Source organism: Ascaphus truei, chromosome 13, assembly GCF_040206685.1.
Source record: "Ascaphus truei isolate aAscTru1 chromosome 13, aAscTru1.hap1, whole genome shotgun sequence".
NCBI classification, from domain to species: Eukaryota; Metazoa; Chordata; class Amphibia; order Anura; family Ascaphidae; genus Ascaphus; species Ascaphus truei.
Genome location: NC_134495.1, coordinates 19,825,133 through 19,849,650, shown reverse-complemented (window position 1 = coordinate 19,849,650; position 24,518 = coordinate 19,825,133). Strand labels below are relative to the sequence as shown.

The 24,518-nt window shown below is 49.5% G+C and overlaps 2 protein-coding genes across 3 annotated transcripts in view; one reads left to right on the top strand and one right to left on the bottom strand.

Annotated features, from left to right (window-relative positions):
- SSH1 (slingshot protein phosphatase 1) overlaps nucleotides 1-24,518 on the bottom strand; it is a 46,196-nt gene that overhangs the window by 19,605 nt on the left and 2,073 nt on the right. The window contains exons 2-7 of one of the 2 annotated variants that reach the window (XM_075568795.1): nucleotides 21,566-21,603; nucleotides 7,022-7,125; nucleotides 5,880-5,944; nucleotides 5,266-5,387; nucleotides 4,500-4,568; nucleotides 2,063-2,128 (exon numbers count right to left, since the gene is read on the bottom strand). In XM_075568795.1, the coding sequence (XP_075424910.1) occupies nucleotides 2,063-2,128; nucleotides 4,500-4,568; nucleotides 5,266-5,387; nucleotides 5,880-5,944; nucleotides 7,022-7,125; nucleotides 21,566-21,603 (464 nt within the window). Of the gene's footprint in view, nucleotides 1-2,062; nucleotides 2,129-4,499; nucleotides 4,569-5,265; nucleotides 5,388-5,879; nucleotides 5,945-7,021; nucleotides 7,126-7,606; nucleotides 8,149-21,565; nucleotides 21,604-24,518 lie in introns of those variants that run through there. The other variant, XM_075568796.1, reaches the window with a different exon arrangement.
- DAO (D-amino acid oxidase) overlaps nucleotides 14,008-24,518 on the top strand; it is a 44,167-nt gene continuing 33,656 nt past the window's right edge. Inside the window, exon 1 of the mRNA XM_075568799.1 lies at nucleotides 14,008-14,316. The gene's annotated coding sequence lies outside the window, so the exon portion shown is untranslated. The remainder of the gene's footprint in view (nucleotides 14,317-24,518) is intronic.

Sequence of the window (24,518 nt, the reverse complement as noted above, 5' to 3'; positions counted from 1 at the left end):
GGGGTCTTCGGAGCTGAACTGTGCTATTTTCAGCTACGAGGCCCCACTGGTTCCAGAGATACTTACCGGTAAAAGTATCGCATTGCAGTCTCTGTCAGGGGAAACAAAATGGCCGTCTCCATCTCAACACTGGGCAATAGGAGGCTGCAATGTTATCAGTGGCGGCTTCCTATTGATCTGCGTGATGCAAGGGTTTAAATAACAAAGTCACAGCGCTACTTTTACCTGTAAGTATCTTGGCAACCACAGGGTCATCGGCGCTGAAGCGCTGTAATTTCAGCGCTGTAATTTCAGCGCCCCATCCCCAAGGGAGCAGCCGGGGTGGGGAACTGCTGCTCTAAACCAGCTTATCCCAAACAGCAAATGCATTACAGAGAATCTGACAGCAGGTAAGGACCACTTGAACCATCTCAGACCCCATCTGATCCTTGGCTTGCTTTCGGATTTCGGAGCCTTATGTCTATGCCAATGAATTGATTCCCAACAGGGGGTCTGGGAAGCTCTACAGGTTCGTGAGGGGTCCCCAAGGGGTTCTGCTAAATCACATCTGTAATAACAGACCCCAGGCAGTATAGTGGGGACTGCACACTGAGTAAGGCCCCAAACTGCACCTTAGCGTGGGGGGTACAGCTGTCACTTACAGCAGGAGCTTCCAAAGTCGCTCCCCACAATGCTTTGCATCCACAGCAGCAAGGCATTGTGGGACGTGACTTTGGAAGCTCCCGCAGTGGCTAACAGCTATACCCCCCATGCTGCCTGCACACACTGAGGTGCAGTTTGAAGCCTTATTAAGCGCGTGTTCCCCCCGCAAGCTCAGGACACGACACTGCCTGGGATCGGTCACACAGCTCTGTTAGCGACAGTCTGAGGAGTCGGCAATAAGATTTATTCATTAGGGGTTCGCAGGTTAAATATTTTCTATCGGGGGTGCACAGTGTAATAAAGGTTGGGAACTGCTGCTTAACAGTATTAGCTTCTACTACCCTTGCCGGGAGGCTATTCCGTGAATCTACCACCCTCTCTGTGTAGAAGGACGTCCTATTTCCCCTGAGCCTCCCACCCTGCAGCTTCAGTGCAGAACCTCTTCTCTTTCTCTGAGATAAGCTTCCCTTACACAGAGATAAAATACAGACAGCACTGGGAGTCAACACACACATACACACACACACACAGAGCGAGAGACACACACACAGAGCGAGAGACACACACACACAGAGCGAGAGACACACACACACACACACACACACAGAGCGAGAGACACACACACACAGAGCGAGAGACACAAACACACACACACACAGAGCGAGAGACACACACACACAGAGTGAGACACACACACAGAGCGAGAGACACACACACAGAGATAAAATACAGGCAGCACTGGGAGTCAACATGCACACACAGAGAGTGAGACACACACACACACACAGAGCGAGAGACACACACACAGAGCGAGAGACACACACACAGAGCGAGACACACCCACACCCACAGAGCGAGAGACACACACACACAGAGCGAGAGACACACACACACAGAGCGAGACACACACACACACAGAGAGCAAGACACACACACACACACAGAGCGAGAGACACACACACACACACACACACAGAGCGAGAGACACACACACAGAGCGAGAGACACACACACACAGAGTGAGACAGACACACAGAGAGAGAGACAAGCGAGACACACACACAGTGCGAGACACACACACAGAGCGAGACACACACACAGAGCGAGACACACACACAGAGCGAGACACACACACACAGAGACAGCGAGACACACACACAGAGACAGCGAGACACACACAGCGAGACACACACACACACACACACAGAGCGAGAGATACAGAGAGACACAGAGAGAAAGAGACAGAGAAAGACACATAGAGAAAGAGACACAAAAAGAGAGACACAGAGAGAAAGAGACACAGAGAGAGAGAGACACAGAGAGAGACAGAGAGAGACTCACAGCACCAAAAAGCACCTGTTTAAATTGGTTTAAAGTAGAAAGGGTTAATTGAGAGGATTCATCCCAAACAGTTACTCACCACATGGCCTGGACAGACACGGGTTTGAACACATGGGTTCGCCCTGCAGTGTTGACGCTGAAGCCTCTGAGAGGAGGAAAGGACGGGGTTAAATGCTGAGACCAAATGAGAACAATAAGCCAGACATGCTCACTCACTGCCAGAGCAGGGAAGGGGTCACGCAAAAGCAGGGAAGGGGTCACGCAAAAGCAGGGAAAAGGTCACACAAAAGCAGGGAAGGGGTCACGCAAAAGCAGGGAAAAGGTCACACAAAAGCAGGGAAGGGGTCACGCAAAAGCAGGGAAAAGGTCACACAAAAGCAGGGAAGGGGTCACGCAAAAGCAGGGAAAAGGTCACACAAAAGCAGGGAAGGGGTCACGCAAAAGCAGGGAAGGGGTCATGCAAAAGATCCAATTCAGCAAAACAAGCGGGGCACAGCAAGCAAAAATTGGGGCTACAATTCAAAAACTAAATGTAAAAACAACTTCAATGAATCAGGTGACAACATGGAATATGCAGGTAAGTCTAACGCGTTCGGCGCTTTAGCACTCTTTGATAAAGCGCCGAACGCGCGAAACGCGTTAGTGACTTACCTGCATATTCCATGTTGTCATCCACCTATGACCACTATATACAGTACCACTTAGTAGTATTCACCAATAAGAATATTTAGCTATCCTACGTACTGGGCATTGCGTGCATATTTCGGGGGGTGCTTTTTGACCCTATCTCTTGGGGTCTTCTGTTAGTGTCTGTTCCATGTTGTCACCTGATTACAGTTGTTTTTTACATTTAGTTTTTGAATTGTAGCCCCAATTTTCGCTTGCTGCGCCCCGCTATTTTCACCGAATTGGATCTTTTGCGTGACGCTGCTAGCGTGAGGCGCGCACTGCAACCGGACTGCGTCAGACCGAGTAAATCTTTATTATCCCACATCATAGCCACCAGACTTTGGGTAGAAGACTGTACATTCGTATGTTAAATGCTCTAGGGCTGGTTATCCATATAGGAAGAGAACAAGCCAGGACTGTTCGTATACAGGTATTGGCTTAACTACCGCAGCACTTTATACATATACCCCCTCATTCTGAGCCTACTTTCATTTATGGAATAATTACAGATACTCACTGATGAATTTATTGTCCATCTCCAAGCACGTTTAGAATATCAAGCAGCTACATACATTGCTATTCATGGATCTGAAGCACTGATATCTAGGACTTTGTTTCTTCTTTCTGTTTTCAGGGAAGGGGGTTAACAAGGCGGCGGTGACTGCCAGGCCGCAAACAAGCAGCGCTTTGTGTGTGTTCCTTGTGCACTCCCACACTGACCATCTGCAGCGGGGTTATCCGTGGGCTCCTACACGCAGCGGCCACAAAGCCACAGTATGTCGTGCTCTTAAAGGGGCCTCCCTCCCGGGACCAAAGGGAACTAGGGCCAGTCCAATCTAAAACATATTGTGGGGAACTGTCTGTTTGCTAGGCATCTGGACGCCTCTTAAGACATCCTAACCCCATTTTGCACGCGGCTTTCTGACATCAAGGAGCAGGTTTATGTCTACGTTTGGATACAATTGGAACGCCATCTTGAATCAAGATGGCGGACTGAACCTTTCAAAACTGCCCTGATTTGAACCAAATTGGGCTGGATTGTAAGTAGCTGGACTGAAATGAGAAAATCCATGTTTTGCACATTGGGTCAACGTTATGTTGGATGCTCCAGAGTGGGAACTGGAAATAAAAGGGATATGTTTTTTGCGCCTGATGGGAAAACCAAAAATATAGTTTACCCAACAGTATTAGAATAAAAATACATCAAATGTTTTTTTCATTAAGAAAACTACAAAATGTAATTATCCAGTTGTAAATCTCATTATTTGGGGGTTTCTTAGACTTCCTGAGCAACGCCGGGTACTCTCAGATAGTATTTTTTTCTACAGAACGTCCCTATTGAGATAATACAGGCATACCCCACATTAACGTACGCAATGGGACCGGAGCATGTATGTAAAGTGAAAATGTACTTAAAGTGAAGCACTACCTTTTCCCCACTTATTGATGCATGTACTGTACGGCAATCGTCATATACGTGCATAACCGATGTAAATAACACGTGTGTAACAGGCTCTATAGTCTCCCCGCTTGCGCACAGCTTCGGTACAGGTAGGGAGCAGGTATTGCTGTTCAGGAAGTGCTGACAGGCGCATGCGCGAGCTGCCGTTTGCCTATTGAGCAAGATGTACTTACTCGCGAGTGTACTTAAAGTGAGTGTACTTAAAGCGGGGTATGCCTGTACTCATCACGTTATCAATGGTCACAATTATTTAAGCTCCAATAAAAACAGCAGAACCTAAAATAAGTATTCAATTACAATATTATTTCACGGCAAAAAAATAATGTTTATCCTGATGACTGTTTGTAAATGTCACTGATCCCGTGGTCGATGGTATTATTCTTACCCGTCTCCGTCCAGACGTATGGTGGTGTCGCTCCACATGTGCAGCACCATCCCGATAGTGCAGCTCTTACTGGGACAGACAAACACAAGAGGATCAAACCCAACTGTACCCCAGTTACAGGCAGAGGCGTTATGTATCTGAGGCTACGATAGAAAAGTCATGCTATGCCTTCGAACACCTTCATGCAACAACCCACCCACCCCACCACATCATTTTTTGTGCCTTACGCCACCACGGGCCCCTCAGCGCCGAACTGTGGGCGACCCAGATCCCTGGGGAACCTTTGGCTCCAGAGCCACAAGAGTTTGAATTTTGGGTCGTTTGAGAAAAACGACAGAAATCTACAAATGGCAACCAGGGTCACCAGTGCCAGACCGTAACGCCCTCTCCCGATCACGCAAAGGCTGACCCGGTGGCCATTGTGTGACCCCCCTGGCTATGTATTCTTGACGTTCGGGAATGAGCGGACACTGGGGGCGACCATGGACCAGAAGCCAAATCGTTGGCTTCAGCACGGTTAGATTAGTACAAAGCGGATAATTCGATTATTCGATTGTTCACAAAAGGTTGTTCTTGGGGGGCCCGGCTCTGGGGGATTGCACCTTTAACACTACGCATTATATACCTCTGGCAATCTGTTGTACTGTTTGGTTTGGAGTCAGATCTGCATCAGTCTACTGGGCTTTATTGGCCAGTCAAAGTATATATGTGGTTACTGTGCGAACCACTGAGCTGACGCATAGTTACACAGACAACCGCGGCTCACCTTTCTTTACTGGTGAAATCCACCCCCAGCAAGATGTTCTCCTCTGTGTCCTGCCGCCCGCTGCTGTAAATGACTACCATGTACCGCACGCGGTCTGACCAGCTGCTTTCTAAGCGCACGGCCTGAAAAGGGTCACGCGCGGGTTACCTTTTTGCTTCTTGTATATAAACACACATCCTAATAGCCGCCTGCCTATTAAGAGAGACACTTACATGCACAAAGGAGAACACGCTTTTCTACTGAGTATCACGTCGAGCAGGCGTGGCCAACACCAGTCCTCAAGGGCCACCGGCAGGTCAGGTTTTCTGGATATCTCTGCTTCAGGCTAAGCCACCTGTGCTGAAGCAGGGATATCCTGAAAACCTTACCCGCTTGTGGCCCTTGAGGACTGGTGTTGGCCACTCCTGACAGAGTGACAACGCCCCCCCCCCCCCCCCCCGAGTCTGGTGGATCTTGTTATCACATAAGAGGTAGGTACCGCTTACCCCATTAACCTAAAGCTGGTGTCTTCGTTAGTCCAGCCAGGGTTAAACCCGTACTGCCCTGGGAAACCTGACATGCATTGCCCCCACAGGCTGCGCGCGCACCTACAGCTTCGGGAGCCCCGGCCTTACCAGTTTGATGCGATCTTCGCAGCGGAGCAGGTTGATCATAACCTGGAGGTGCTGGGGAAGCTCTCCTACGGAGCAGAAGAAAGGCAGAAGTCTGTGTGAGGATCACTCACTTACCCCGCCCCCCATACTGCAGAGGCACGAGGAAGGAGGACGTCTTACAGGGCAGGACGGCAGGACATCTTGTACGTTATATGTAGATATTTGACATTTAAGCCACTAACATCTGAGTCCACGTGATGTGGTCATTACATGGACACAAACATCCACCTTGTTCTGTGTTATCCTATTCAGCTGCTCGTTATACATATACAGCACATATACACACACAGACAGACACTGTGTGCTCATTTGCATGTCATTTCCCAGAATCCCTTGCATTGTAACTGCTCAATCAAAAAACAAAAGTGAGCGATTGGTTATTTCCCCTTTCCAAAAAGTATAATTGCCTACAATTAACAAACCACTTGTATTGTATTTCAGTTGTGTTGAAGCACTGTATGCTGGGGATAATGGTGAAAGGCAGGGTTGCAGACCTGTCTAAGACATGTGAATGTGCTCACAAGTGATATACATACACACACATCTCCCTTCATGCGTCTACACCCTATAGTCACAGTCCTATAGTCCTCTGTTTCCAGCTTCTAGTCTGCAGTGTTAGCCGGAAAACATATGGAAAGTGAGTAACTGCGAGGATGAGCGACCTGGTTCCTTTAGGAGACAGTAACCAGAATGAGCTTGACAGCGATTCACTAGTATAGGAGGATTTTAGTATGTGTGTATATTGAAGGTCTCCATCGTAACTAGTATCATATATATTCATATATCATGTTGCATACCTCAAAACTCCCGACCCCCACACCCCTTGATTGCGGGCAATTTCAGCCTACTCAGCCAATTCCAGACTTCCGTGGCGTGCGATGTCACGCGTGGCTTTTCTACATTCCATAGAATGTATCACAGGTGCTACGTTTGGGGCTTAAATATGAGCAACGCTGAATCATTCCAACCATGAAACTCCTGTTACCTCTGAGCACATACATTATGGTTAAAATACTAGGAAGACATTGGACTGATCCCACGTGTGTGCCACGCTCTCGCTGGGCATGACCCCTGCTCGGTTAACCTTGCAGAGAGGACTTTACCTGCGTTCTTGTGGAGGTGAAGAAGACTTCTTTGCCCTTGGGAGCTGTTGCCCTGTTGCAGGAAAATTGCCGCTCCCTTCACCATGAAAAAGCTGTCGCTTAAACTGAAAGACAGAGGGCGAGAGTTCCTTGCTTACATACATTGATATGGTGCCGATTTCCAAAACATCAAAATAAATCGCTACCGTAAACTACACTCTCCGCACCGTTTGGTCTGTAATGATTACGGCGCGGTCTCCTTCCCAGCGATATTATCATTTACAGCAAGGAAACATCACAATGACACAGTTACGCAAGATATGAAAAGTGAGTTAGTGAATCAGAAGAGTTAAATTCCTGTGTTGTATCAGTGTCCCCCACTTCTGATGGGAGTCTGGTCAGGCTATCTACTACCTTTTCAAAGAAGAATCTTCTTATGTTTTCTCTTCACCATTTCACCCGCCAGACCTCTTGTTCAAGCATCCCAACCTGTGCCTTGCCGATACCTATGAGGTATGTAATGGTTTCTACCATACTTTATCTATCCCACCACCCTCCACGAGCTTTCACGACCCTCGAAAATTCCCGGTCCAGGCCCCCACCTACACTGGTTCCAGGTCGTCTAACAATAATCCAACATCCTCCGTAAAATACGCCTGCACCCCCATCACTGAGGCAGGCCGGTGGTCCACGGTCAATTGCATTTGTTCGGCTCCAGAGGGAGAGCTGTCATCAGGTAGATGTTCTCAACCCGGCTTCCAACAACGCCACAGACTGCTTGCTCCCTCTGCATCTTCGTGGCCAGACAATCAGCCGGACTAGAAGAAGAAAGCAGGAACTGTAGCTCGTGATGCTGAAGACTCTCTTTGAAGAAGCACACATCACAAAATCAATACTATTCCTTCAGTGTGATACGGTTTGCTCACTGCTTTCTTGGACCGTTCGCCCCCTTCCTCAGGAAGCATGACCTCACTTTTCTGTAAATCAGTCAACGGCCTGCGTTATGAGGTCACTCTTCAGCCGGTAATGTCCATCAATATCACAGAGCCATTTAAATTGCAGGAAAAAAGAGAAGGTCACTGGGAGACTCTGTATTAGCCAAAAAATGTGTTGAGGTCATCCAAGAGCATGAAAGTTTAACCCATTTGGTCTTCTTGAGTAGGACTTAATCCTTATCTTCCATAAGTTGTATGGAGATGACCTGCTGCTGTAGCAATGATACGGCAGTATGTAAGTTAGATACATATCCACGCCTCAGGGTTTTGTAGGACGGTAACCCAAAAGATGGCAGGAGGGTTACTGGATAGTGAAATCTGCAGTGCATCAGGACTCCGGTGACTGACCTAATTAGCGATGATGGAGTCCCCCCAGGACTTGACATGGGAATAGAAGTCAAGGTTTCAATAACAGCATGCTGTTTTCCGACATAGCTGGGACAAAAACATGACCGATACCAATAAGTCAGGAGAACGTTCTTTTTCAGAACGGAAATATTGGCCCATATCGACTAAGCGGTGTTATTGCATAAGACACTTTCTGGTTCCGGAAGACATCTAACGGTATAGCACCACTTGGTAAACCCAATGGGTCATATTTACTGAGTAATGGGCCGTGTTGAGCCTCACAACTTGGCATCGCTAAGATATGGCCCAGCATGAAAAGCCCAGGTTCAAAGTGGATCCCAGTTGAACCAGGATCCCCAGGAGATTACATGGTTACATGGTAGATGAGGTTGAAACTATGTCCATTGAGTTCAACCTATGTTACATTTAAACATATACTTCTCCTATATTTGTATCTACAGTATATTGATCCAGAAGTTCAGATTAGTACAGGAGGGTCATTCTCCGAGAGGGTTATTCTCCGGGAGGGTCATTCTGCGGGAGGGACATTCTGCGGGAGGGTCATTCTGCGGGAGGGACATTCTCCGGGAGGGTCATTCTGCGGGAGGGACATTCTGCGGGAGGGACATTCTGCGGGAGGGTCATTCTGCGGGAGGGACATTCTGCGGGAGGGTCATTCTCCGAGAGGGTCATTCTCCGAGAGGGTCATTCTCCGGGAGGGTCATTCTGCGGGAGGGTCATTCTGCCGGAAAGTCATTCTCCGGGAGGGTCATTCTGCGGGAGGGACATTCTGCGGGAGAGTCATTCTGCGGGAGGGTCATTCTGCGGGAGGGACATTTTGCGGGAGGGACATTCTGCGGGAGGGTCATTCTGCGGGAGGGTCATTCTCCCGGAGGGTCATTCTCCCGGAGGGTCATTCTCCCGGAGGGTCATTCTGCGGGAGGGTCATTCTGCCGGAAAGTCATTCTCCGGGAGGGTCATTCTCCCGGAGGGTCATTCTGCGGGAGGGTCATTCTCCCAGAGGGTCATTCTGCGGGAGGGTCATTCTGCGGGAGGGTCATTCTGCGGGAGGGTCATTCTGCGGGAGGGTCATTCTGCCGGAAAGTCATTCTCCGGGAGGGTCATTCTCCCGGAGGGTCATTCTGCGGGAGGGTCATTCTCCCAGAGGGTCATTCTGCGGGAGGGTCATTCTCCCGGAGGGTCATTCTGCGGGAGGGTCATTCTGCGGGAGGGTCATTCTCCGGGAGGGTCATTCTGCGGGAGGGTCATTCTGCGGGAGGGTCATTCTGCGGGAGGGTCATTCTGCGGGAGGGTCATTCTCCCGGAGGGTCATTCTGCGGGAGGGTCATTCTCCCGGAGGGTCATTCTGCGGGAGGGTCATTCTGCAGGAGGGTCATTCTGCGGGAGGGTCATTCTGCAGGAGGGTCATTCTCCAGGAGGGCCTCCCAGCTAAGCCAACGTAAAAACACACACATTTTTATGCAGGGGTAATCGCTGGTTTAAACGTCAAACCATGAAATGACCATTTTTTTTCTTAATGCATGTATAAATTACATTTATTCTGAACGTGTAAAATGTTATTCCCAAGTAAAGAGGATTTCTTTTTACCTTCCTCCGTAAAACTGAATACGTTTCTATTTTCATTGGATATGTCTAATTCTGGTCTTTTCTAGTGGTTATTGTTCTACCTCTCTCTCTCTCTTTGGCTAATGACAGCTTCATTAGGCTGCGCTTATAGTGCCTTTCGACGGCGACGCCGCTCCGAAACAAATACATTGACTCCGTCGCAAGCGCTTATAGTAAGCGCGACAAAGCAACCAAAAATTTTGAAGCCGGATAAATTTAATTTTTTTAGAGACAGTCGCCACATGTGACTGTCTCTAAACCAATCAGATTGGGCTGCCCGCCTCCTTCGTGACATCACTGGCCTTGTCGCCAGCGACGTCGCTAAAAACCAAATTAAAACTTTCGCTAGTGGCGACGGGTGATATCAACGGTCGCGTCGCCGTCACTATAAGCGCGGCCTTAGTTTGCATAAAACAATTAAAAACGGATACAAACTGTGGTACAAAATTACAAACAGATATTACAAACAGATATTACAAACAGTGTGGTCAAAAAGGAAAGATCAGATACGGATCTCGTCAAAATAGATGGATACTATGGATACTATGGAGACATTAAAAGTCTAGAAATTATGTCATCAGGTTTTCGGGGCAGTGACGCCTTTTCTAACTTATGTCTGTCATGCTTATTCCCATTAATATAATTTATTTTTAGTTCCTGTGTATTACCGCTGTAATGCATCCATGGGCGGTGCTATACAAATAAAGATATATATATTCACACACACACTTAAAAATACTAATACTGGTATGATTAAAACAAACAGGGCGCAAATTATCTACAGTTTATCCTAATTAACATGCCACTGCCATTAGCTCACTTTGGCCCTAGGAGGGGCTGCCCCTATAAAACAGCCGACGGTATATTTAGTCAAAGAAAAAGCAGTGGTACTGTATTTGGGCACAGGAGCCTAATCCTTTGAATAGTTATTTAACAAAATAATAACAACGTTGTAGACCGATGTTCAGAGATACTCTGAATTGTTATATAGTGCAGCATGTTCATTTTTAAATGGGGGTCACCGGTTTACAGAGATATGCTGCATTGATATATGGCATAACGTATTTAATTATTGTTCTAATCTCACTCCCACAACCTGCTGCTTTTATCCTGTGTTCCAGCTCTCTAACCCAGGGACCCTCAACCCCAGTCCTCAAGACCCCCCCCCAACAGGTCAGGTTTTAAGGCTATCCTTGCTTCAGCACAGGTGACTCAATCAGTGGATCGGTCGAAGATTGAGCCACTTGTGCTGAAGCAGGGATGTCCTGAAACCCTGACCTCTTGGGGGAGGGGAGGCTTGGCATTGAGAACCCCTGCCCTAAACCATGAAGTGTTGCGCTGATATTACGGTATGAATCATACGCTCCTTATAAACGTTAATTACCTGTAAACAAGGGCGGGACCCGCAGTAAAACATGTATTCCTGCCCTGTGATTGTCCGGCTACACTTCACACCGCCGGTGACTGCCAAGAAACGCCGAGGACACAGGGAGCAAAGTTACAGTTAGGAAACTGTTTTTTTTTTCTTAAATATCGCAATGTCGGCCATCTTTAAGAATCCCGGGAGAAAAATAGTTTGACATCCAGATTTCCTCACTCCACAAAACTTCTCATTGAATTTACAATGGGATTAATAAGAACATGTCATTTGTACAAAGGTGTATACATACATACAGGCGTTCCCGCGCGGCTCAGCGAACCTCCCCCTCCCCCCGGCCGGGACGGAGCAAAGAGGGGTCTCTAGCAGGGTCTTGCTGCGACGCTCGGAGAGGGAGAGATGTGTGAGGAGGGAGAGATGTGTGAGGAGGGAGAGATGTGTGAGGAGGGAGAGATGTGTGAGGAGGGAGCAGCTGACGCCGGGCACTGTCTGTCCCCCTTCCTACGTTCAACTTGCACAAAGCAAAGTACAGTGGGATGAGGAGGCTGGGGGGAGGATTTGGGGAGTTCTGGGCTGGAAAATGGCATTTTCATTACTGTCAGTGAGACAGTACGCAGGGAATCAGGGAGAGCTGGCATGTCTGCATCAGGAATATTATCATTATTATCAGGGAGAGCTGGCATGTCTGCATCAGGAATATTATCATTATTATCAGGGAGAGCTGGCATGTCTGCATCAGGAATATTATCATTATTATCAGGGAGAGCTGGCATGTCTGCATCAGGAATATTATCATTATTATCAGGGAGAGCTGGCATGTCTGCATCAGGAATATTATCATTATTATCAGGGAGAGCTGGCATGTCTGCATCAGGAATATTATCATTATTATCAGGGAGAGCTGGTATGTCTGCATCAGGAATATTATCATTATTATCAGGGAGAGCTGGCATGTCTGCATCAGGAATATTATCATTATTATCAGGGAGAGCTGGCATGTCTGCATCAGGAATATTATCATTATTATCAGGGAGAGCTGGCATGTCTGCATCAGGAATATTATCATTATTATCAGGGAGAGCTGGCATGTCTGCATCAGGAATATTATCATTATTATCAGGGAGAGCTGGCATGTCTGCATCAGGAATATTATCATTATTATCAGGGAGAGCTGGCATGTCTGCATCAGGAATATTATCATTATTATCAGGGAGAGCTGGCATGTCTGCATCAGGAATATTATCATTATTATCAGGGAGAGCTGGCATGTCTGCATCAGGAATATTATCATTATTATCAGGGAGAGCTGGCATGTCTGCATCAGGAATATTATCATTATTATCAGGGAGAGCTGGCATGTCTGCATCAGGAATATTATCATTATTATCAGGGAGAGCTGGCATGTCTGCATCAGGAATATTATCATTATTATCAGGGAGAGCTGGCATGTCTGCATCAGGAATATTATCATTATTATCAGGGAGAGCTGGCATGTCTGCATCAGGAATATTATCATTATTATCAGGGAGAGCTGGCATGTCTGCATCAGGAATATTATCATTATTATTAATTAGTATTATTATAGTTTGGTTCAAGCAGAATCCTTAATGTTTACTGAAATGACATACGTTATGTGACCGCTCTCCATAGGAAAGCTCCGCGTTGTCCCTAATACAACGAGGGGCAATCCCTCCTAGGAGCAAAGTGAGCTCATTCCAGTGACATAATTAAGGGGTCACATCTAATAATTAATTGTTTGTTTTTGTATAGCGCTGCTAGTTTTAGGTAGCACTTTACAGAGACATTTTGCAGGCACAGGGCCCTGCCCCGTGGAGCTTACAATCTATGACGTTGGTGCCTGAGGCACAGGGAGATAAAGTGACTCGCCCAAGGTCTCAAGGAGCCGACACCGGGAAATGAACCAGGTTCCCCTGCTCCACACTCAGTGCCAGTCGGTGTCTTTACTCACTGAGCTGCCCCTTCTCACATGTGGGTGATTGATACCTGTTTCCCCCAAACCTGACACCTATGTGTATATTTAATGTGTGTTAGTGAGACCTGGGAGGGGGTGATTGCCTCTGGCTGCTCCCTTGTGTGAGATGTCCCTGTGTGATCAGCAAGAGCTTGTACAGCCAGAGTCCCCCCTCCCCACATCTTTACTGGCTCTCTGATAAAGATGGGGGGGGGGGGGAGGAAGATGAGGATGTAGAAAACACTTCCCCGTTCAGAGACCCCTGAAGCTGTCCGCCTACGTGGGATTGCCGCTTTAGTGTAACTCTGGGTGACGTGACGCCGTGTCACTCTCTGTGACTTCAGTCAGCAGCTGGAAACCAGCCTCGAGGCTGCCACCGTCTCCCAATCCCACCCCACCCCCCCCTCCCCGTGACGAGGAACGGAGTCCATTGTTCGTCCGGCTGAGTCAGCTCCGCTGGAGTGACCTTTCGGGGGCCTGCATTCTCCCCCCGCAGTGGGACGCGCGGTTTCCATTGTGTGGGGGGAGGTTATCGGCGGGTTTAACCCCGAGCAGGGCATTGCTGCACCGGGGCTGAAGGGGTTACGCTCGGTGGCAATGCCACAACCTTTGAAGTGGGATAACCATAAGGGGTACGTTACCATCGCTCTGTGCCTCGGGCAGCAGATTGTAAGCTTTGCAGGGCAGTCTCTCCCTATGCCTGCAAAATACCATCAGTCATTAGAAATAAGAGCAGTGGTACTGTGCTGGATTTCTGGAGGTGGGTAAACATCTGGGAACTATTTCAAGCAGCATCCCCCCCAAGAAGTCCCGACATAGCCCGATAGTTGAAGTTCTATGACCTGCTTCTGACTTCTCAGTGCCAGGTGAATGGCAGCGGCCATTTTAACCTCCCCGGATATCGCCACCATTCAACTACAGACTTTTTCAAGAGTGGGATTGCTAGAAGCAGCAGCACGGGGACTTCCCGATGGTAACACGGCTACAAAAAATAATGGTCTGTATAATATTTTCGTTCTAAAATAAAACGTTGCGGCATCGTAAAGACAAAAGTAGTGGTACCCTGGGAGTGTCATTAAAAAGTAGTGGTACCCTGGGAGTGTAAATAAAAAGTAGTGGTACCCTGGGAGTGTAAATAAAAAGTAGTGGTACCCTGGGAGTGTCATTAAAAAGTAGTGGTACCCTGGGAGTGTAAATAAAAAGTAGTGGTACCCTGGGAGTGTAAATAAAAAGTAGTGGTACCCTGGGAGTGTCATTAAAAAGTAGTGGTACCCTGGGAGTGTAAATAAAAAGTAGTGGTACCCTGGGAGTGTCATTAAAAAGTAGTGGTACCCTGGGAGTGTAAATAAAAAGTAGTGGTACCCTGGGAGTGTAAATAAAAAGTAGTGGTACCCTGGGAGTGTAAATAAAAAGTAGTGGTACCCTGGGAGTGTAAATAAAAAGTAGTGGTACCCTGGGAGTGTAAATAAAAAGTAGTGGTACCCTGGGAGTGTAATTAAAAAGTAGTGGTACCCTGGGAGTGTAATTAAAAAGTAGTGGTACCCTGGGAGTGTAAATAAAAAGTAGTGGTACCCTGGGAGTGTAAATAAAAAGTAGTGGTACCCTGGGAGTGTAATTAAAAAGTAGTGGTACCCTGGGAGTGTAAATAAAAAGTAGTGGTACCCTGGGAGTGTAAATAAAAAGTAGTGGTACCCTGGGAGTGTAAATAAAAAGTAGTGGTACCCTGGGAGTGTAAATAAAAAGTAGTGGAAATGCATATCCCCCTAGTACCATACCATTTAGAGTTCATTTAAACTGGGGGTGTTCAGTACAGGTCGCCCTCGCTATCCAACATTTCACTTTACAACAAATGGCATATCCAACGCTTTACAATGCAACCCTACGGGTCGACGCCTGAATGTGTTATCCTACGCTCACCGCCACTGATTAACATGGGACTCACTTTACAGCGGTGTCACTACCCAACGCTACTTCCAGAACGGATCCTGCTGGATAACCGAGGCCTGCCTGTAGCTGCCTTTAAGCTGCATGTCTTTGGGTGGGGTTTAAATCTCCCCAGGGCTGGGGAAGGCGGCTTCACTGCATACTGAAACGGAGCCTAAGGCTGGGTCCCCAGTGGTCACGACGGTGTATGCGCCGCACACCAGATACCACTTATCAGGCAGGCCCCAGTGGTCTCTGTCGTCGTGACGCACGAAGCGCGATGGCGCGTCAGCCAGCAGGGAAGACAAGAATTGTGTCTTCCGTGCGGCGACGAGATCACATGGTGTGCGGCAGCCAATGGCAGGGAAGATAGTTTGGACCAAATAGAAGCGCAGGTGGTGTAGACCAATGGGCACACCCCCATCATTGCAACGCCCCCCGCACCTCCCATCGCTCCCTACAGGACGCGGCTTTTAGCTGTGCACGCGCCACAACGCGCGCGTGCAGCAGTCAACACTGGGGCCGCAGCCTAACCTATTAAAGCCACCAGTTCATTGTGGTCCTAAGTGGGACTGCGGCTTTAATGTATAGCTCACGTGGCAGTGGGATGGGGTGGTCTGTGATAAGGGGGGGGGGGGAAGCATTAGGTCAGCGCTGTCTCCTCCGGCCTATTGTACAGGTCATGTGTAAGCAGGATAAAGCCCCGCACGGCAGGATATGACTCAGCCTCCTGTTTTCAACTCCAGATTAACCCCCCTACGTCGCCAGAGCAGCAAAGGGTTAAAACAAACCCTCCTTAAAAGGTGAAGTTCCACTGCGGACCAATGTGAAAAAAAAAAGGAATCAGACCTGTATATATACTGTATATACTTTATATACTGTACACACACACACTAATAATATGTTATAAGGAACATGTACGAGAGAGCCACATCAACCATTAGATAACATGAAGATACAAATAAGATAAGGATCAGAAAGGGAGAGCAGCAGGGAGACACCGCGTCACCAGGATCAGCAAGGGAGTGCGGCAGGGAGACACTGCGTCACCAGGATCAGCAAGGGAGTGCGGCAGGGAGACACTGCGTCACCAGGATCAGCAAGGGAGTGCGGCAGGGAGACACTGCGTCACCAGGATCAGCAAGGGAGTGCGGCAGGGAGACACCATGTCACCAGGATCAGCAAGGGAGTGCGGCAGGGAGACACCATGTCACCAGGATCAGCAAGGGAGTGCGGCAGGGAGACACCATGTCACCAGGATCAGCAAGGGAGTGCGGCAGGGAGACACCGCGTCACCAGGATCAGCAAGGGAGTGCGGCAGTGAGACACCATGTCACCAGGATCAGCAAGGGAGTGCGGCAGGGAGACACCATGTCACCAGGATCAGCAAGGGAGTGCGGCAGGGAGACACCATGTCACCAGGATCAGCAAGGGAGTGCGGCACGGAGACACCGCGTCACCAGGATCAGCAAGGGAGTGCAGCAGGGAGACACCGCGTCACCAGGATCAGCAAGGGAGAGCAGCAGGGAGACACCGTGTCACCAGGATCAGCAAGCGAGTGCGGCAGGGAGACACTGTGTCACCAGGATCAGAAAGGGAGTGCGGCAGGGAGACACCGCGTCACCAGGATCAGCAAGGGAGTGCGGCAGGGAGACACCGCGTCACCAGGATCAGCAAGGGAGTGCGGCAGGGAGACACCATGTCACCAGGATCAGCAAGGGAGTGCGGCAGGGAGACACCATGTCACCAGGATCAGCAAGGGAGTGCGGCAGGGAGACACCGTGTCACCAGGATCAGCAAGGGAGTGCGGCAGGGTGACACCGTGTCACCAGGATCAGCAAGGGAGTGCGGCAGGGAGACAACGTGTCACCAGGATCAGCAAGGGAGTGCGGCAGGGAGACACCGCGTCACCAGGATCAGCAAGGGAGTGCGACAGGGAGACACCGAGTCACCAGGATCAGCAAGGGTGTGCGGCAGGGAGACACCGAGTCACCAGGATCAGCAAGGGAGTGCGGCAGGGAGACAACGTGTCACCAGGATCAGCAAGGGAGTGCGGCAGGGAGACACCGCATCACCAGGATCAGCAAGGGAGTGTGACAGGGAGACACCGAGTCACCAGGATCAGCAAGGGAGTGCGGCAGGGAGACACCGCGTCACCAGGATCAGCAAGGGAGTGCGGCAGGGAGACACCGCGTCACCAGGATCAGCAAGGGAGTGCGGCAGGGAGACACCGCGTCACCAGGATCGGCAAGGGAGTGCGGCAGGGAGACACCGTGTCACCAAAGCATGTCAACATGAAGATACAAGTAAGATAAGGACGCCACGGCGTCATGTGACATCACGTTGCCACGGTAACGTGACGTCAAATGGCGCCGCTGCGTCATATGACGCCGCACGAGGTAAAGGGGGGGAGGGAGGGGGGGGTAATGGCACACCGACAGAGGAGATCAGGCAGGGGGGTGGGCGTAGCAAATAAAGTTTGCGCGCCCCTGTCAGACTATCTGAGGCATTTCTTATTTCTTGAGTTCTATTTCCTGCATTTATACTATACAATATTCTCTGAGCCGCTACCAGCTGCTCCAGCTGCGTTACACTATGTACGTTCTTCTTTCCCGTCTCCGCACACCCTGAATATTATCGGACTATCTTCTACGTGGCGTCCTGCCGGATCATGGGCTTTGGCTATAACCAGATCGTCACACGCTTTGAATCGATCATTTTGATTGTTTCACTATTAACTTAGCGCACGGCACTGGTGGGAGCAACAAAGCGCGCGCCGCAAACATAAGGCCGCACCTCAATGAGGACGGCCATAGAGCACGCGTGCACGGGAGCCACGGCGCGGACGATTTTTCGCCTGTCAACATATTTGATGTTGTGGCGCGACGGCCGGAACACGCGAGCGGTTCAGCCAATGAGGGCGAACCGCTCAAGGTGACGTCCCGGGTACGCCTCCCCGTCGCACCTCCTCCTCCAGATCCCATGGGCCAGGGATCGCCTCTGCACCAGGCGCGCGCGACACCCTCCGCTCCGTCACGCGCGCCTATTTTAACCGAGGCCTTAGTGTCTTTCACACCAGCGACGCGGCATGGCGAGTACCCCTGCTCTCTCCTTCACCTGTGCTAGCTGGTTACCTGACAGGAGGGGGGGGGGGGAAGATATGCAGAAGTCTATTTACTGCCCCATGTTATTGGGATGGACAATACCTGCCAACCCCTTCAGGTGTAACCTTTTAAAAAAATATATTTAAAAATACTTTTATCCGAGACCTTTCCAAAATGTGTATGATCTGCATAGAAAGAACCGATCGCCGGTTTCCCCCAGGAAACCAGTCACTGCTATTAGTTCACGTAGACTCTTTATAAAAAGGTCAGACGTAAAACTGGCCACTTTTCAGCACTAATGACTGCCATTTTTAACCTCTTCCTTGCCACAGCAACAGACAGTACTCCTACTATTGCAAATGCATGTCCACACCTCTGGATCTCCACTTCCCCTCAATATCCGACTGGCACCCTGTCTCTCCACCTTTAAAGCCCATCTTAAAACGCACCTCTTTACTGAAGCATACGAGCAGCTCCGTGGCTGATACTATACATCTCTTACGCACTAACCATGGCCCCCTGCAGATGCACTTACCATAAACACCCTCCTACTGTCTCTGTATGTTTTTCCTTCTTACCAATTAGATTGTAAGCTCTGCGGGGCAGGGACTTTTTTTTCTCCTGTTACTTTTATATCTCAAGCGCTTATTCGCATTATGTTATATTATTATGTCACATGTATTACAGCTGTGACGCGCTGTGTACGTGGACAGCGCTATACAAATAAAGATATCAAATCTTCAATCTTTCACCGAAAGAACATAGCCATGATTAAGCACTTGATCTGCCCACAGGATCTCACTACTCTTGTCCATGCCTTTGTGTCCTCACGCCTGGACTTCTGCAAAGTCCTCTACCTGGGTCTGCCAGAAATAGAGCTGCGCCCCCTGCAGCTGGTGCAGAATGCTGCGGCCAGGTAGTTAACTAACCACACCTGTTCTTGTTCCATGACACCTGTTCTCCGATCTCTGCACTGGTTGTCTGTAAAATGGCAAATGTATTTAAAGATTGGCTTGATGACATTCAAACCCCTACATGACCAGGGTCCCAGTGATCTGAGAGAGCTTCTGGTTCCCTACACTCCCATTCGCTCACTTGGATCTGCAGATGAAGGACTCCTAAGGCCTTGCCCCCGCTGCCTACTACACGACAAGAGCCCTCCCCGCAATGGCGCCGGGCCCGCTGCGAGTGGGGGCCGCAGCGCTGGGGCGAGAGCTGCTCCTGCTCTCAATAGAATTGAGAGCAGGACTCGCGTCGAGCGATACGGCACGCCCCCCGGCGGTTCAGCCAATGAAGGCGAACCTGCCGGGTGACGTCATGTCCGCGCCCCCGTCACTCCCCCGCCACGGCCCCCCCCCGGGCTCTCTTCCTGCAGTGAGCTGCAGACCGGGGAATCGGCTGCACGCGCCGCCAATCTCGCGGGCGCGCGTTGCAGCTGAGTTACCGGGGCCTTAGCCTAAGAGTTCGCAGAATCTCCTTGAGTTCATTCGGCGCCCGAGCTTTTAGCCGCGCTGCTCCCACTCTCTGGAACAGTCTGCCCCGTACAGTCCGAGAGACCCCGTCTCTGGGAGTCTATAAAATCAGGCTCAGGTCCTACCCGGTTACCCAGGCATTTAATTAATGACCCACAACCTGTCCGGCATCTAATAGCTACAGTACCGTCCCAGCCTGTATTGTATCTGTCCTTGTGTTCGGTCTTGTTAACAACCTTAAATGTTTTCTTCTTTTTCCCTTTTTGTAACTGTGAGATGATTTGAGTCCCGCTGGGATAAAAGCGCGATATAAATAAAGTTATTAGTATTACAGTATATGAATTAAATATACCAGCTTGTGATTCTGTCCTGACTCCCTGCCGCCACCGTGTGGTGACACCTGAAAGTGCAAGGCTGTTGTGCGCTCCTAAGGGCTTGATTATACCAGACGCCGCTGAGCGCCAGCGCGATCCGGTGGCGTCGCCCTCACGCTGCTGCCGCCGAGCGACTTCTTCATTATACCAGGGAAACTGCAACGCGGAGACAGGGAGGCGTGGCAATGAGCGGTTCGCCCTCATTGGCTGCAACCGCTCATGTGACGCGGCCGTCAGCTGCCAAGAACAAATCTGAGGATCGCGCCCTCCAGTTCCACGCGGCGCGCATGCCGCAACAGATATAAGCGCTGCTATTGGTTTTTTTAATGTTTTTCAGGCGCGGGGCGCGCGTTTTTCTGTATAATCACGACCTAAGAGCTGCTGCAAGACCAATGAGTGAGATGACAAACCAGCCTTCGGCTCTTGGCATTACACAGCTGCTTTTACCCCGTTCCGTGCCAGGAGGCAACAACTGCTGGCCCTGTTTTTAACAAAAGGGTTAAAGCAAGCGGCACCTTAAGAAAAAAAAAAAACAACACGCATGAGCATGAGGGAGCTATTTAATTTCTATCTTAAACCTAAAAAAAAACTACGACGACAGAGAAACACTTTGTGTATCTCTGTCTCTTCCACAGGACCCCAAAACTGGTTAATTCACCGTCCCATGTCACACAGGGGCTAAGCTGCAGGCAAGGATTCTGGGTAGTGACATGTCAACTAGAATGTCCCTTTTAGCTTCCTATGCACTTTAACCCTTTGAGTGTCGGAGGGGCCACGGGTGGCACGGATGTCGGGCACGGAAGTGGCGTTCTCCTCTGCCGGCCCGGAGTTCAACTAGGAAACGAGCTGGAAAGCACGTCGCGGGGTGGCTATGTCGCGGGGCGCTCAAAGGGTTAATACGTGGATTCCTCGAGCGTTTGCTGCAGCATTACGCGTCTTACACAGCTAAACTTGGGACGGAGAAGTGTAGAGTCAGGGGACCTGCTCAGAGACCGCTTTTTCGCTCATTTTCAATGAATCTGTTGGATGAGCTTGGTTCTGCAGTGTGAAGCTGGTGGCAGCTGCAAACTAGACGCAATCGGGTGATGGCGGGTGCAGTAAATTGGCACGGGTAATCATAAAAGGCGGCAGTGCGATTGGCCTCTGCTTCTTCTTCTACAGCCCACGTGCTTCTTTCATGTTCCACCCACTTAAAACGTCAGGGAAAGGAGAACATGTGTGCGCTGTTCGAGAAGAACTGGTAATAAGTCTGCAACATAAAACGGTCCCTATACTATACACAATATATACACTGTACTATATATACACACTGTACTATACATACATATACAGTATACGTACACTTTTGGGGTTTGTCCATAAATCCCACTTACCTCAGGAATGGCTTGCGATCTTCATCGTTCCCAAACTCCTGAATAACAAGAGAGGGCATAGTTACTTACAGCCCACACACATTGTATACAGATATTACACACGCAAGAGATCTCTCTCTCGATATACATACAAATACACACCTAGATATATCTAGAGAGAGATCTCGTGTGATAGATATAGATCTGTATAACACACAGATAAAACATACTGATAACACAAAACATCACAGAATTTCCCACCAGAACAATAACTGTGTGTGTGTCTGTGTGTGTGTGTGTGTGTGTCATGTAAATTAAATGCCGGGGGAGGCGCGAGGCCTCTGCAACTTCACTTACCTGCTCTCAGCCGGCTCTTCCCTGACGCGTCGCCATGACAACCCGGCATCAAATGACGCGGCGGGGTCAAATGTCAACGCGCTATGTGACGTCATATGACGCGTGGAGCCTGAGAGCAGGTAAGGAGGGGGGGGACGTAAGCATGGGGAAGCGGAGACAAGGGGGCGCAAACTTAAAAGTTTGCGCATCCCCCGATGTAGACAATCAACTGATGGTAACTAAATTGATGTCACTGTATTATGTCAACAAGTAGCAGATACGCTGCGGGAGGTTCGTGGTCATTAAACGAGAAATAGGAGTTTTTCTTTCATAGCCCGTAAATGTGTTAAACTGCTGTAATCTAATCTGAAACACTAAGGTTACTATAACGTTCTGAGTTCAAAGTGTGTGTTCAAAATGTCCTCCTCCTCCTGCTGCTGAAACGCGCCGCTGTGTGATTGAATTAATCGGTAACGCGCTGATCCAGCTGCTCCCACTCCTGAACGATACCTTGTTTTTACGGATTTGGCTTTCTGTCCTCCAAGCGACCACCGTCCCTTATCAGGAATATATTTTATTTAAGCGTTTTGGACCATAATTCTTGCTCTGTCTCCAGCGCTTTATAACATGCTTATCTTCTGCGCTCAACACCATTTTGTGACTATCCGCTTGATGAGGTCGTCACGCCGTTTACCAATTCCAAAGAATATTTATTACATTATCAAATAATTCCTAAACGTAATAACCCACTGTGACAGACCTAGCATTGCTCAAATTGTCATGAAAACGGAGCGATTTTTCCTACAAGATGTGAAGATAAATAAAAGGGGTCCCGTTTTTTCTGAACAGCGTCCGTCCGTCCCGCTCTCTGCGTCCCACACGTTACATAGCAATAGACAGCACTTTCCAGGAACATGGTCACACGTCTAAACTTCCCAAATTCCTTCCCCCCCCAAACCCTTTTACCCTCATCATCGCCCGCCCCTCCCCCCCTGAAGTTCTGTCCACGACTCCCTATCTGACCCATGCCACCTTAACCCTTTGCATGCCGCATCACCAGAGCGACGCAGCCCCTCCGGCACGTCGCGATCACGTGACCACAGCGTCACGGATGACGATACAGAATATGGCGTAGCGGCTACGTCGTTGCGCACCCATAGGGTTAAACCCAAACCCCACCCCCCCTTCACTTCTTCAATGTTGAAAAAAGGACAGAACCGCCGTGCGTATGAAATTGTGGCTGGGAGTGTATAGCTGTGACGACTATAACTACCGTCGCAAAACCTCGGCACTTATAAGCCATATAGACTGCGGCCTCCGATTGGTGGCTTCTTCCCAAGTGAGGGCAGTGACATCATCAGACGCGCATTAAGTTTTTGCCTCATCCTATCCGCCATGTTGCTCTATCCCGGGCTGTAGGGATTTCCAGGGGGACTTTCTCCCACTTAAGACATTTGGGGGGGGAGCTGCAAAGAGGAACTTTGAAATGGGAAGGGGGATAGTGGGGGAAGCCCTTTAACACTAAGGGACCAGAACACTTCCATCCTGCCCTCCTGTCCCGGGACGTCACCTCTGCTTCCCGCGTGACCTTCGGATATTTCCGCTCTACATTCACTGCCAAGAGCCTAAAACTTCCTGCCATCCGGATACTATGAACGGCACGCACCTCACCCCGTACTGACCCGACTCGATCAAAGGTGCAGTCCCACTTTTGGAACAAAGGGAACGAACGGCACAGGCAGATTCAAAGGATTAACCCCTTCTGCCACCCGGAGGGAAACGCAACGTGGGGCCGAGCAATGCGCCGACGGTCTGTCTGGCACGGATGGGGGTCGACTGACCGGCTGCTGTTGCCTTAAAGCAGGAGGGGTGAACTCCAGTCCTCAAGGGCCACCAACAGGTCAGGTTTTAAGGATATCCCTGCTTCAGCACAAGTGGCTCAATCAGTGGCTCAAACCACTGAGCCATCTGTGATGAAGCAGGGAGATCCTCAAAGCCTTGAGGACTGGAGTTGACCAAACCAGCCTTGAACCCTTGTAGTAAGTGCACGGGGTTAAAATGTGTTGCCAAACGCTCCAGCAGCAAAAGGGTTAACCCCCCCCCCCCCCCCTCAGCGAAGGTGGTCGGTAAATATGGACACCTCCTGTTTGCTAAGGATAATGTCAGGGCTTTTTTACAAGAGACCTGTCTGAGACCCTGTTTTTTTTAACCCCGTTATAATTTCCCCAGTGTCTCCTAGCTGGATGACAGTATGTACAGTACGTATATCTTTATTTCTATAGCACTCCCCATGTACATAGCATCTTACAGCAGTAATACACGGGCCAAAATATATAATAGGAGACATCCTGGGAACAAGCGTTACGCACACAGGGGAAAAAAAAAAAAAAGAGTCCCCCGCAGAGCTCACAATCTACTTAGGGAATGCGGCACACTGTATAGTACTGGGTGATATTAACCCCTCGAGTGCCACAGACCCTCTGGCATGCGGCGACCACGTGACTGCTAATGGGCGTTCCTCTTCCGGTGAGACAGCGGTCAGCGCTAGGGAATTGCAGAATGCGATCTCCCATAGGAAACCAGCAGGAAGCCAATGGTGGAGCCACGTCGTTATGGGGTTCGCCGTGGGAGTGCCAGA